Source organism: Notamacropus eugenii, chromosome 2 (genome assembly GCF_028372415.1).
Source record: "Notamacropus eugenii isolate mMacEug1 chromosome 2, mMacEug1.pri_v2, whole genome shotgun sequence".
In the NCBI taxonomy this organism is placed as follows: Eukaryota; Metazoa; Chordata; class Mammalia; order Diprotodontia; family Macropodidae; genus Notamacropus; species Notamacropus eugenii.
In genome coordinates, this window is record NC_092873.1 from 423534480 (window position 1) to 423549794 (window position 15315).

General features: G+C 37.9%; 1 protein-coding gene across 7 annotated transcripts in view; it reads left to right on the top strand.

Annotated features, from left to right (window-relative positions):
• Positions 1-15315, top strand: part of PTPN14 (protein tyrosine phosphatase non-receptor type 14) — a 251790-nt gene that overhangs the window by 216720 nt on the left and 19755 nt on the right. For 6 of the 7 annotated variants that reach the window (XM_072647849.1, XM_072647846.1, XM_072647850.1 and 3 more), the window contains 3 exons: positions 1883-2101; positions 7738-7866; positions 11318-11552. In XM_072647849.1, coding sequence (XP_072503950.1) covers positions 1883-2101; positions 7738-7866; positions 11318-11552 — 583 coding nt within the window. Of the gene's footprint in view, positions 1-1882; positions 4196-7737; positions 7867-11317; positions 11553-15315 lie in introns of those variants that run through there. The other variant, XM_072647852.1, reaches the window with a different exon arrangement.

The window sequence follows — 15315 nt, forward strand, 5'->3', positions numbered from 1 at the left end:
AAAATGGTTAATATGGAAATATGGTTTGCATGATTTCACATGTAAGATGGGTATTCTATTGCTTGTCTTCTCAATGGGTGAGTCAGGGACTGGAGGAACAGAAAAAATTTAGAATTCAGTTTTTAAAAATAGCAAATCTTAAAAGAAACAAAAAAGTCATTGCAATAATCCTAGTGAGATGCAATGAGTGCCTGTAGAAAGGTGGTGATTCTGTGAGTGGAGAGAAGGGGACTTGTGTTAGAGATGTTTTAAAGGTTAAAAATAGCATGATTTGACATTCTGTTGGATATGTAAGGCAAGTGTGATTTGGAAGCTGCTAATGAGACCAAACCTGGGTGACTGGATGGTATAATAATAACAAGAAAGTTGGGAGTAGAGGAAGGTTTTTGGGAAAAGATAATGAGTTCAATCTTGGACATGTTGAGTTTGAGATTCCTATGGGATGTCCAGTTTTAGATATCCTGGAGCCAGTTGATGATTGTGGAAGCTGGAAATATAAACATGGGAATCATCTACATAGTCTTGATATTAAAACTAAGGGAGTTGATGAGATTGGGAGAGATAGAATAGAAAAAAAAAAGAGAAGAGCACCTAGGACAGGGTCTTGGGGGATATCCATGGTTTATGTAGGCATGACCTAGATAAAGATTCAGCAAAGGAAACAGGAGTGGATAGACAGAATGAGAACCAGAAGAGAGAAGTGTCATGAAAATATAAGAATATTCCAGAGAAGAGGGTGATTGCATCAGAGGCTTCTGAGAAGTCAAGAGAGATGATGATTGAGAAAAAGTCATTAGATTTTTCAATTAATAGATCATTGATGACTTTTAAGAGAGCAATTGCAGTTGAATTATGAGGTGACAAGCTAGATTGTAGAAGGTTCAGAAGCAAATTTATTTTTCTTAAGACATTTATTCAGGAAAGTGAGGATTTGCAGAGATGATTGGGTCAAATGAGTTTTATTTTTGTTTGGATCAGGGAAATGTGGACTCGTTTAAAGGCAGCAGTAGATAGGGAGAGACTGAAAATTAGAGAGAATGATAGTGATAATAGGCTGGAGAATTCTGGAGGACAGGAGATCAAGGGAGCATGTTGGAATGTTTGTTTTGGTAATGAGGATGACTGCCTGTCTTTTCACATGAGATAGAAATGAAATAGGAGATACTAGAAGAAGACATCTGAGTGGTGTGGGAAGAGGAGGAAGAGAAAAAAGAGACCTTCATTTTTTTTCAGAGTTTTAAGTCCTCAGGTGAGAGTGTAAGGATATGTATGAGAAACGATGGAGGCTTGAGGAAGGCTAAGTGTTAGAATAGCTTCTGCGGTGAATGGGATAGTTGATCAATTAGGGAGTTGTTAAAGGAAAAGTTTGCTGCAGTGAGGGTTCAGTTAAAGTTATTTAATATAAATTTATAGGATTTAGGATTATAGATAATTAGAAGACATCTCGAGAGAAAATCTGGCAAAAGCGTGTCATTTTAAAAATCAAAAAATTGAGACCCTTATAGGTTAAGCAATTTACCCACACCTATTCCCCTTATTAAGTGTTATATGACCAATGAGAGCTCTTATCTTCAAAAAGAAGTGCTAATGGATAGTTGAGCTAAAATGGATTGTCCTTTGGAGTTTTGTCTTTTGTCTGTGCTTCACATCATATTCTTTTGGAGGTCCTGATGAGAAATAATGTGGCCACAAGAAAAGAAACTAGAAAGAAGGAAGGAGTCTTGCTAATCCCTGCACTAACTCACCATTCCTAGTTTGAAACGAGACTTAAATGTATGCTCCAGCAGTGCTGTGATTATAAGCATATTTTAAAAGATGTTTTTATCTGAATCATTTAAAGATGACAAAATTAAAAAGAATGAAAACTTATGTCCTTTTGCAGTTTAGAACCCTGAAGAAGAAGCTGGAAGAGGGATTGGTATTCACAGAATATGAGCAAATTCCAAAGAAGAAGCCAGATGGTGTTTTCACCACTGCCACACTCCCGGAAAATGCTGAGCGAAGCCGAATCCGTGAGGTGGTCCCCTATGAGGAAAATCGCGTTGGGCTGGTACCAACCAAGGAAAATAGCACTGGGTATATCAACGCCTCCCATATCAAGGTAAACGGGCAAGCATGTGGAAGTTTTGCAAAGAAAGACTTGTGTGTTAAGGGAGTAAAAGAATGAGGAAAAACTTGAGGGGTTCTCATTGTAATGTTTGGCTTTTTCCCAAACCCTTAGGGAATGTTTCTGAATGCCCATAATTTTCTTAGTAAACTGGAAGGGCATGCCTGTTACTGCAGGGAGAAAAAAACCAAACAAGCTAATAGTCTCGGCAAGAAAGAGGAGTCAAGTACGCATACTTTTGGTGCATTCACTGCTAATGAATTGGGCTTTTTACTTCCCATGTGGATTATATCTCTGACTGAATTTATAAGAGAAATGTCAATCAAGTCATTTTCCCTTTGTTATTACCTTGTGAAACCTATTGCAGAAATTAAAGGTACATCAGAATTGAACTTAAAATGGGTTATGTTCTAAAAGTTCCTTCATTTATAAATCCCTTGTTTCCTGGTGGAGTGCAGGCAGAAAAGGCTGCAGAGGTCAATGAAGATCAAAGATGAGTTGGGAATTTCTCACATGGTTGTTGGAAGCTGAGGCCCAGTGTTTCGTTCTGGTGAGGAAGCTCTTGCTGGCCATGCCAGTCCCTGGTTTTTTGTTGCCCTTGATGCTGCTGGCCTTGGTTAAGTGGATTCTTGTATAAAACTCTGGGCTATCAGACATCTACCATACCTTCACACCACTCTCTCTTGTTCTTCTGGGTATTCCAAATTGTACTGGTCCTGTGATCCCGGCATTCTTTCTAGGCCTGGGTATGTGACATGGAACCTTCTGCCAGTCAGGTGAAGCTTGTGGAATCCTCAGAGTAATGTTTTTGGAAAATGAGTAGTTAAAGGAAATAATAAATTTCATTTAGAAGTTAGTAAAAATAAAGATGTAACACTGTCCATGGATCCTGATCTAGGGGATAGGCTGTGCAGTGCCTGTCCCAGAATAAGGTGTTTTCAGCAACAAGAGAAGGATGACAAGGAGCCTATAGTCAAGGAGGAGGAGTATCTAAGCAAAGCTCTTTTGGGTAGTTGCTGGTATGAACTGTCTTAGAAGTACTTTTCCTAATTAGCCAGTACCTCATTTATGAACTCCCTCTTTACCTGCTGGTACAACCTTTACTTCCACATTATGTATTGTCCCATGGAGAAGACCATTGTTTTGTTGGTCATATAAATGGTCCATGGCCTTTGCCCTCGTTCACATTGGTAGATGTTTTGAAGGAGGAGGGCTACAGCTTGCCTGGTCTCAGTGACTTCAGGCTAAGTTGGAGCAAACACATAGATAGCTGCATCTAGCCCAGAAGCATATAGGGGTTATACTAGGACAGGTCTTCTCCTCAAGACAGAGCTGTGACTGCCAAAGACATTTCTGGATCAGTTGTAGTTGAGTCTTCTCCCAGTTTGAGGGAGAAGTGAGAAATTTGAAATCCACAAGGTGAAAGGGCCTGAGAATTCTTCAGAAATAAGCTTTATAATTTTAAGCATTTTTTATGGGTTTATGTGTATGTTTGTATATCAACCATGGGGTATATGGGGTGTTAAGGATGGACTAGCAACTGTGGTGTGAAGGCTTTTTGGGGGCTCCTGGTCATCTATCTTTAGTGTCCAAACAGTCACCAAACTCTCACCTGTGACTCCAAGAAGCTGTAGCATGTGCAGCAGCCATACCCCAGGAAAATCATCTCAGCATGTTGTGTGGGTAAGCAAACAACAGGCCTCAAACTTGCTGGTGAATGGGGGGCATGTCTACCCCAAGTGTATGGAGAGCTCTCCCTGGCAGAACGGGCAGATGAGAACAATTTTTTCCAAAGGCCACAAAGGCAGCTGAAGTGGGTGCTACGGAGCACTTAGACATGGAAAACACCAAGATCATCCACTGCATCCCGGGCCATCACCATTCATCTTGATTTTTGTCTTACCGCTGGACTCTGATGATTCTGAAAGAGAGAGTGAGATTGATGACTTTGTGCAACTCTGTGACACTTAGATCTAATTAACATGTAACTCAAGATGTCTCCCCATGACATCATTGGTCCTCTTTGAAAATGAAAGACAAACAACATATCAACCATGTAATAGAAAATAAAATAATTTCTCAGTCCAATGATTCTCTTGAGTTAATTTGGTAGTGATCATTATACCATATGCATATATGGATTGCAGTGAGAATTCAGACTTTGGTTTAGATGAGATCAGTCAGCTAATCATCGCACTAGCTATAGAGGGTTTACTTTTTGTAAAGCACAAACATCTTTACAACATTGTTCTCACAGATTTTGAATTATTGAAGACCTGTAATTAGTAGTTCTTCTCGTATTTGAGTGACTCAGGAGCAATCTTTTTGTGTTTTTCTCAGGATTAAAGTTTAGTTCACTACATTCTACCCTGAGTCAGAATTTGTATTTAAACAGTATCACATGTACACATATTGCATGCATACATACTTTCCCTAGCTAGTATATGACATAAACCAAGCTAATTTATTAAGCCAGTTAGGTTATTTTGTACGCTTTCTTGTCCCTCCTTGCTCATTTCCACTATTTTCTTTTCTTAGTGGAAGTGATGGAAATTCATGTACATGCTTTTAATGACAGTGTAAAAAAGCTGTGTATATGTTTGTGATAAGGGTTGAATGAACCCCAGCCCTGAGAAGTTTTTTAAGAGTGCATTCCTTGTCCTCTAAGACTTTTAATCTTTGACCCTAACCTGTAGCAATATTGGTATGATCTTTTTAAACTTCCATTAAGTATTAAAGTACCTCCCTAATTGTAATCACTTTCTTTTTGTAGCATAAAGAATGTGCTGTGGCTCAATATAGAGTTTTTGTGTCTGAAGTCAATTACTACTATTTTCTTTGCACTATTGTGCATTATCAGAAGAATCTTGGTGGGCAGAACAACTGACTCATTGTTCAGTTTATTTATGGAGAAAGAAAGGGAAGGAGGGAGACAGACAGACAGACAGACAGAGACAGAGAGAGAGGAGAGAATGAAATCAGTATCTTAGCCTTGATTTATGGTTCAAATTGATGTTTCAAATCATGAAAGGTATATGTAGCAATATTTTGATATCTCATACTCTTGATAGAATGTCACTCAATATTTTCCATTATTTTTCCACCTTTGGAAAGTAACTGTTACTGCTTGAACTGTGCCCAGAGAGACTTGATTACCAGAGAAGCATTCCCTAGCCCAACCGCTTTCTGAGAGGCTTATTCATCATTTGTAGCCATAGTGGGCATGGCATGTAAATAAGAGTTCCATCGAGCATGCAAAAACATGTAGCCATGGTTTTGAATAAAGTTTTGTGTCTTGTCAGTATCCCTCCCTGGGCTCCAAGGGATGGCTAACAGAGGCCAAACAGATGTTCATTTGCTTAGAAGGTAGAGTCATATTTGTGAAATTTACCTTAGTGGCTTGTACTGTCTGTATGTGTATGTATTTAATTCAGATTTTAATAAACTGTTACTGCATAAGAATGTGGTAAAATGCTTTAGGCAGCATCCTCTTAGAATATTTAAAGGTCACATGTAACACATGCCAGAAAGGCTAATGTTGAGACTCATGTTTCCACAGATAAGCTTAACTTTTAAAAGTACATGAATTTTATTTCCCACAAATAATAGGAAAATGCAGTTAACAGCTTAGACTCAAACATGCGTAGATGATGAAAGGGCAGTTGATAAGGTTTTTCCTAGTTGGAATCATGTTAATTTGTTGTTTCATGGCACATAAAAACATGGAATGAAAAATCAATGCCAAACTCACACACAAAGTTCATTGCTTTCATGATCATTTAAGGATCAGCATTGGCTGATGAGTTTAAATGAACTGGCCTGCCAATTTTCAAGTCAGTTTTGTGACTCAGGGCACAGACTCCCTTCAAAGCATCCATTTTCCCCTCTTAGCATAGCCTTAAGCACTTTGGCCAGTCCTTTTGTTTGCGGCTGTTTTCATCTGATATTTATAACTTTGTAGTGAACAGTGGCCATGAGCTAAATGTAAGTATCCTTTCAAGATCACTTCCAGCTGCATAGGGGTGATTTGTCTTAGTCCAAGATCACAAGCTCATCTCTTCTCATTTCAAAGGGCATATGAGGTTGGGCCTGTGGGACTGTGATGAGACAGAGTTGTAGAGTATGATGGAATAAAGATCTATGTGAATTTACAATATGTCTGCACAGTGCTGGCTTACAGAGCAGCAGTTTTCACTTCCACAGCAGGGACAAGTGCTCCTTAAAATAGTTTTTAAAACAACCAGGTGCCTTTAGTTGTTATGCTTCTAGAAAAATGAAAGATTTTTAAAGTGTAATATTTTGTTCAGTATTTAGAGAAACAAAAATTGCTTTTTGTTTGAGACTAGAAGTTTAGCAGGACAAGCTGAAACAACATCATTATTTTTTATATATTCTCAACTCTTCTTTATAAATTATCCAAATCTGTATTTGCAGTCAGGAAAATGTAAGTATTGGTGGGAATCAGTTCTCTTGAGTTTATAATTCACCAACTTTGTGACTACGGAAAGAGAGGAGTTTTTCCATTCTGCTCCTAAGTTAATTGCCCCTTGGTAATTAGCCAGTATAGGAAAATGCATTAACTCTTACCAGTATTCATTTTCCACTATAATGAACTACTCTCCCCATGCATTTTGATTTTTTGGATACATAGCTGTATTCTACACAAATGTATGTGTGTGTTGCGATAATGCTCTTTGTGCAGCTTCAGCTTTTGGCTTGTGATCTAGGTAAGAAAGCATTATTGATGATGTCCTTTCTTTTGTTAGTCAGTTATCAAGGCAGAAATTCTTCATTTTAAATGAAATTGTCTTTTATTGCCAGGTGTAAAATGAGAACAAAATTTTTAGATTTGTGAATTTTTCTTCCTTCATTTTACTGGAATTCCCTCATGCTAGAATCTGACTTTTTGTCATAAATTATGTGTATGTAGGTGTGAATTCATGTATACTATTAGAATGTTAGGATTGAATAAGTGATTTCAGTCTTCCTCCCCAAATTTTCTTGAGTTTACATATCTGAAAAGATTTTGTATACCTCATTAGATTGGAAACTCCTGAGGGTAGGGGCCTCCTACCAACCTCCCATTTTGTATCCTCTTTTGGTAGATGGTTAGTAAATATCTATTGAGTAGAATTGAATTAGCTGCAGAAACATTTAATTTATCCAACCACATGAGATGTACCTTAGCACATTTTCCTTTTATTTTCAATGATTATTATAAAATATATTTAAATAAACATTTAACATATGACTAAAGTAGAGGATCTTTATGCTATAGGCATCTGAATTAACTTATATTAGAACACTGGACCTGGAGTCAGAAAGATCTGAGTTCAGATCCAGCCTCAAATATTTACCAGCTGCATGCCCCACAGGCAAATCATTTAACTTTGATTTGCCTTAGTTTCCTCAACTATAAAATGGGAATAATAGCACCTTCTCTTTCCTTCCCTTTTTCTTCCTCTTCTCCTCCCCCTCTCCCTTTCCCTTCTTCTTCCCATTCCTCTTTCCTTCCCTTCCTTCACCTTATCTTCTGGCTTAGTTTTTGGCATTTTGTTAACATATATTTTATGATGGGGAAAGAAGTTTGCATGAGATTAGTGTTAATGACATTCTCTCTGATTTTTTAGGTAGCTGTTGCTGGAGAACAGTGGCATTATATAGCAACTCAAGGTCCTCTACCCCATACTTGCCATGACTTCTGGCAGATGGTATGGGAGCAAGGGGTGAATGTCATTGCCATGGTCACGGCAGAAGAGGTATGTGGGATGATGGTCAATCTCTTCCATGAGTGCAGGTGACAATGCAATATGGTTGTTTTTAGAACCTCCTTCTCTTCCTACCTCTTCCTCTTAGAGCCTCTTTGGATCTTGGGTCAGAGACAGACATTGGGTGGAAAGGAGCTTTATCCATCATCTAGCCCAAAGCCCTCATTTTAGCTATGAGGGAAATGAGGCTCTAGGAGGTGAAATGACTTGTCCAAGTTTGCACAAGTAATAAGGCACAGAACCTGGATTTTGAACCCAAGTTCCATGGCTCCAAATTCAGCCCTTTTTCAACCTAACCACATGGCCTTCTTGGCACCCTTTTATTTTTCTCATCTTTTCCATTTAGGCTTTGATATTGTTGTTTTACTCCTAGAAATAATTTACTCTTGCAGTTTCTCCACCTCTGCCATCCCATTTTAAACTACTGCTTAGATTTCTGTGAACCAAAGAGCAAAAATAACAAACTTCTGTTCAACTGGATGACTTTTTGTTTGCCAAACACAGCAACAATCTTTCCATTGGAATCTGAGAACCTTGGGCTGCGCTTCGTTAAATTGACATATATTCCAATCCTAGGCAAGGCCAGCTCCACATACCTTCATTCTTATCAGCTGAAAAGAGACCAGAAGCTGTTGTTCCTGTCTCTATCCTTTGGGGAGAGGAGAGATTCTTTTTATTCTCCTGCCAAGTCAAACAGAGTTATTCTATTGTAATTGGAGAATAACACCACCGACTGAGCAGCCAGCCAACTTTGTGCTTTGCTCTTCAACATGAGGAAGATGGAAGTTTCTTCTCTTATCATCTACACCAATTTTCCACCAACTCTTTCCTTGCCTTTCATTATTTATCACCTAAGATTTTACAGGAGTTCTACCAATTGTGAAATGGTGTCACTTTCCTTTTCTGCCCCTTCTAATATTAATAATAATAATGATGATATTAGTAATATACACTTAAGGTCTCTTTTCTGACTGTTGTAAAAGATGAGGAGAAAATGGAATGAAAAGAGACTTTTATTCTGGTTACTAGCCATTCATAGTGGGTACTTTGCAGATTAATTTGTAAGATCATTGTAATGGAAGACACTGTAACGTTCAAACCTAGTTCCAAGTCTTGCGTCAAGCCTTGTTCCATGACCACTCTGGAGAGAATGATTTTCCCTTCTCTTAAAAATTTCAAGATCATTAGATTCATAAACCTGGACCCTAGAAATCATCTAAATCAACTTCCTTATTTTCTAGAACAGGAAGCTGATGCCCAGAGAGATGAAGTGATTTGTCTAACAAGTTGAAAGACAGAGACCAGAACTGAGGTTTCTTGATCCCCTTTTCAGATGTCTTTTTGCTAAAGTATGCTGCCCAAACATTTATAATCAGGAAGTATTACTTTATGTGTAACCAAAATCACTTAGGTTAAAACTTAAACTCATTCCTTTTTTAAAATACAAACCACAGCTGAAATCAAGGGAGCTTCTCACCACTCCCCTCTCTTTTTTTTTCTCTTTTAATTTTTAAATAGGCCCTCCTTCCTGTAGGCCTGTGGTGGTCAGACTTTTCCACTGTAGGATGATCATTTGATTTCCGAAGATTCTTAGTCACCAGAGTGTGGGCTGGGTGTGGAAGTATGTTTAATGGTAAATGAGATAGGGCTTGGACAGTGTGTGGGGAAAGGCTGATGGTGAGATTATGGCCATGAGATTTCCTCTGTGCTGGAAATCCCATCAAAGAGGATGTATGGTAGATACTGCTGGTCTTGAAGACCAACCAGATAATGATATTTGTTTAGGTGGGTAAACCATAGGTTAGACTCATGATATGGATGCATCTCCCTTTAGGGAATAAAGAGCCTCTGGCAATTGCATTGTAATGAAATCCAGTCTTGTTTTACCTTTTGCAGGGAATACTAAAGGAACCCTGCTGAGAATCTTGCAAAGCCAAGAATCTTTTTTGTAAAACAAATAACTTACCTTTCTGAAATATCTAGCAGATAAATTTTGAATTTTTAAAAACTGAAGCAGACATATACGTCTCTGTAGTTTGCTCTTTCCTTGGGTGTAGGCTGCTGAATGTGAATTTGTGTTTCTGGTGGAATGAGGGTCTAAATCAGTTACTATTTGCAAGAGACAGTGAGTCCCTGGCTCTCTTCCCAATATTCTCACTGCTCACCTTATTCTCCTTCTATGAACAAGACTGGAGATGAAGAAGTTCCATATTTTCAGAATGACTTTAAGCCAGAATATAAACATATTACACTTTTTTTGTGTCTTAGATCCCTTTGAGAGTCTGGTGAAGGCAATGGAATATTCAAAACATTGTTTTTATGTGCATAAATTAAAATACATAAGATAATGAAGATCATATTGAAATATAATTATTAAAATATAAGAAAAGAATTAACTTCATAGATTCCAGGTTAAGAACCCCATGAGGCAATGAAGAGAACACTGGATTTAGAGTTAGTAGAATCAAGCTTAAACTCTGGTTCACTTACTACCTGTACAATCTTGGGCAAGTTTGCTTAACCTCTCCGAGTTTCAGCATCCTCATTTGTAAAATTAGATGTTTGGATTAGATAACCTCTAAAGCCCTTTTTAGCTCTGATTATAAGATCTTCCTAACCTATGATTAATTCTGGTTTTTTTACCCTACATTCCAATATTTTCTTCTACAAAATCATCCATATTTGATTTTTTCCCATTTGGCAAAATGTTTCCACTTAGATATTAATTTGTAAGCAATGTTGTTTTGGTGAGCACACTGGTGAAATGAATGTGTAGTTTTTTGAGGTATTACGTTGCTATTGAACATTCAGGGTGGGAAAGTACCAAGGTGGGATGATAAAATATGTTTGAGCTTTGGGGTTATGTTCTTAATGAGGAAATTTATGGAAGGCCATTGAAGATAAGCAGATTATTCCTGAGTCTTAGTATCAGGAAGATACTTTGATATTCTATCCCAGGGAAAGAAATGAAAAAATTTAAAAAATTTCCAGTGTTATATCCGTTTGTGTAATGATTGTTACAATGATCCAAATCTTACAGAGATCACAGTCTGTTAAACATTGTATCAAGTTGCTTTTTTTCATAGGGAAGTCGTTTTTCCCTTCTGAGCTTTTGATTGGTCATCAGGTTCACCCCCTAAGAGGAAGAAGACTGGTGTCCACCACCTTTTCCCCCTAGGGCCTCTCATACTGCATTTTGTTTTCTGACTCAAATATGCATTTATCATGTAATGCTGCCTATTATAATGTTCCGCTTTTAAGTTGTAACTTCTCAAGGGTTGTAAGCTCCATGAAAGTAGGCACTGTTTGAAATTTATATTGTACCTTCCCCTTCCCAGCATAGTACTTACTACACACACACAATAGATGCTTAATGTTTCTTGAATTTAACTGAACCCATTTTCATTTTTGCTTTTTGTGTATGTATGTGTGTGTGGTTTAGGAAAGCGGAAGAACCAAGAGCCATCGGTACTGGCCCAAACTGGGTTCTAAGCACAGCTCAGCCACCTATGGCAAGTTCAAGGTGACCACGAAGTTCCGAACTGATTCTGGTTGCTATGCTACCACAGGTCTGAAGGTCAAGCATCTTTTGTCTGGGCAGGAGAGGACAGTGTGGCACTTGCAATATACTGACTGGCCAGATCATGGTTGTCCAGAGGATGTCCAAGGCTTTTTATGTAAGTTCTGTGTTGTCGTGAATGCAATTGCTGAATTGCTTTGCCATTTGAAGACAAGCCACACAAGAAAGAGATTTCTCATTGAAGTGTTAAAGACTCTCACTAAAGAGTCAAGGTTACAGTGCTAACAGCACAGAGAGGGGTACTTACTACCTATGTTGTGTTCTTGGTTACAGTTTGTTTAAGTGAAAAGTAATTTTTAGTTTCATGAACCATAGCTTGTTCTCTCAGGTTCACCTTCCCCCCTTTAGTTCTGATACTCTCAATCACAAAAACCGTAGGCATAAACCCTTTCTAACCCTTTCTAACTAGTTTCCATTGTGACATTTGTACTCCTTTCATTGTTGAGAAACTCCCTTTCATCCTGTAGCTCTTCCCCCCACCCCCATCATAGCATTGACCTACTGTTTCCTCCTTGGTCTGGTTTACACCTTCTTAGGCAGGCTTGTGTCTTCCCTCACTCCTGGTTCTAGCTTTAGCAGGGACAGGCGATCAGCTTTAGCACTACTACAGCTAAGGGACACCCTAATTTTTATTTCCTCAGTAGCAGGGACTTCAGGTATGGGCCACCATGCTTGACTATCTCATCTTCTTACAGTCCTCCTAACTGCTTGCATTAACTTGAAACCTTACTTTTCTTAAAGGTTTTTACCCATTTAATAAGTCTCTTAAATACTGGTCACTCCTTTCTCCTCCCCCAGCTTCACAGGGCTTATAGGAGGAATCTGTGTCCCCTTTGCTTCTCATGGGCACTTCCAGTTGCCTTGTCTGCCAACATAGATCCATAATCTTTCAATTTCATACTATCTGCTGGTACTGCCATCCTTCAGATCTTTTCTATTCTCATTTCCTAACACCCAGGGTACCCTTTCACCTCTCTCAAATGACTTCCTCATGTGGTTGTGATAGAGAATACTATTCAGTATATGAAGGGATTCACTACAGATGCTCATAAGCACTATTTTCCAACTCTCTAGGGAGAAAAAAAAACAACCTGAGCTTGAATGTTGAGAGGAGAGAGGTTTTAATTCAACAGCAGAAAAAAAAAGCTCCTAAAAGTGAGAGAATATAAAATCAATAATTTGTTCTTCATAAAGTACCAGAGGATCTTTGAAATGATTAAGTTTCACCTTTTTGTTTTATGAATGAGTAAACTGATGTCAAGATAACTGATTCGCTCAAAGTCACACAGATTGGAAGTTGCAGAGTTGAGATTCAAACCCAGGTGGTCTAATTTCAAATTAATCACTCTTTCCACTGCAGGGGGGGGGGGAAGGGTGTGCGTGTGCATGTGCATGTGCATGTGTGTGTGTGTGTGCACGTGTGTGTGCATGTATGTGTTAAAATTATTTTGGGGGGGTCCTTCTTGGACTAGGATTCATGACAGTTTTATGAAGGAAGATTGTAGAATCAGTTTCTCCAAGTTTTTACAAGAAAAATAAACTACAATTTTGATAGGGGTAATGTGGATGTTGCTCTGCTTAGAAACAAAATGGAAGAAATGGTTCATTTCTTTTTTTAAGTTTTATTTTTTTCAACTTGAACTTAAATAACAAAAAAGAACATTTCTATACACACAATAGAACACAAAAAAGATTCTCTATGAGACTAAATCTCCATTTCATAGCATTTGCTTTAAAAAATATGTATGTATATGAACATAAATGTATATATTTTTCACATATGTGTGTGTGTACATGGTAACTTCTATACATTACCTTCACAACTGTTTTTCTTGCTTGTGCTTCCTTCTGCAGTTCTCTTTGTATTTGAAAAAAAAATTTTTTCTATGACCTTTTAGTTTCTGGAATGCTAAGCATTTCTTCCTTCCTCCATTGAAAACTGAGAAAAAGAAAGAAAAGACTTTTATAACAATAAAGCATAATTAAGCAAAATGAATTCACACAGTGTTCAGATCCAAAAATGTATGTCTCTTCTGTCCATCATCTCTCTGTCAGGAGGTGCTTCCTCATAGGTCTCTTGAAACATGGTTGATCATTGCATTGATCAGAGCCCCTGTGTTTGTAGGAATTGTTCTCCTTGTCCTGCTTACTTCATCAGTTTGGTCTACTCAGGATCATCAAAATGATCTTCATGATTTCTTGCAAAGCAATATTTCCTTACATGCATACATACCACAATTTATTCAGTCATTTTCCAATTGTGTGAAAAGCAGCCTAAGGTATTCCCTGAGATTCTAGTTGTCTTTATTTTTTCCCCCCTTTTGCTCCCCTCTTCAGGGTCAGGAAGATTTGTTTGGCCAGTTATACTTTCCTTTAAGGAGTTTTCATCCTCCTTAATGCTGTGTGACACACCCTCTTTCCCCCCAACCTTTTGCTTGTTCTGATGTATTTCTACACCAAGTAGGTGTGTGTCTGAGGGTGTGGTTCACCCTCCTTTGTATTTTCCAGATAAGTGGGGCTCATCTGATGCCCACATTCCTCATTTCTTGCTCCATATTTGCATATCTTTCTGTCTTCATGTACTTGAGTCACGAGAACTAGCAGATTTCCATCCCTTCTTTCAATCCCTACACTTTGTTGTTGTTTAGTCATTTCAATCACGTCTGACTCTTCATGACCCTGTTTAGGGTTTTCTTGGCAAAGATACCAGAGTGGTTTGTCATTTCCTTCTCCAACTTATATTACAGGTGAGGAAACTGAGGCAACCAGGGCTAAGTGACTTGCTCATGGTCACACAGCTAGTAACTGCCTGGGGCCAGATTTGAACTCAGGAAGGTGAGTCTTCCTGACTCCAGGCCTAGCACCCTATTCACTGTGGCACCTGGCTGTCTTCTTTTCTATACTAGTATAGTCCTTTTAGCTTTGTAATAAATTTCCTTTTATTTGCCTTCACCCAACCATAAGAACAGAACCCATCTACTCCAGTACCTTTGTTTTTCTTATTTACTTCCCTAAAATCCCTTTAAAGGCGTTGAGATTCTGAAGGAACACTTGTTTCCTCTAATTCTGTGAGAAGATGAGAATTATTTCACCATACATCTCCTGCCGTCTGCTCAAATATATTTGCTTTTCTAGGTTTTATATGAACTTTTGGGTTTGCATTTTTAAAGTACCCACTCAGATATGGTATTTCCATCATAACTGTTTGGAAATTCTTTATTCCATTAAAGATCCATTTTTTTTTTTCACATAGGGATTACTGTTTTATGTTATTCTTCGTTATAGGCCTTTATTTTTGACCTTTTGAAGTATTATATTCTAAGATTTTCTCTTGTTTTAGTTACAGCTGTCATAGTGATCCTGACTATGGTGCCTTGGTATCTGAATTGCTTCTCTCTGGTTCCAAGGATTTTTTTTTCTTCTGTAGAACTTTGTACATTGACTGACATTCCTGGGATTTGTTCTTCTGGGGTTCTCTTCAGAAGGTGATTGGTAGATTCTGTTTTCATTTTGTCTCTTCATTTCAAAAAGATCTGGGAAGTTTTCAAAAATCAATGATTTCTTAAAATATAATGTCCAGGTCTTTATGGTTTTCAGCAAATCCAATAATTTTAAAATTATTTCTCATAAACCAGTTTTCAAAGTTAGTGGTTAACTTAAATTTTCTAACTCTTCTTGAAAAATCTTTTAATTCTATTCTAATATTTCTTGCTGCCTCATAGAAACATCATCTCTATTTAGTCCATTTTAGTTTTGAGGGAATTGATTACTTGAGTAGGATTTGCCCCCTTTCTCTCATAAGCTATTCTCTTTCCATTTCTTTCCTCCAGAGTTTTTGTTTTTTATTTCATTTTTATCTG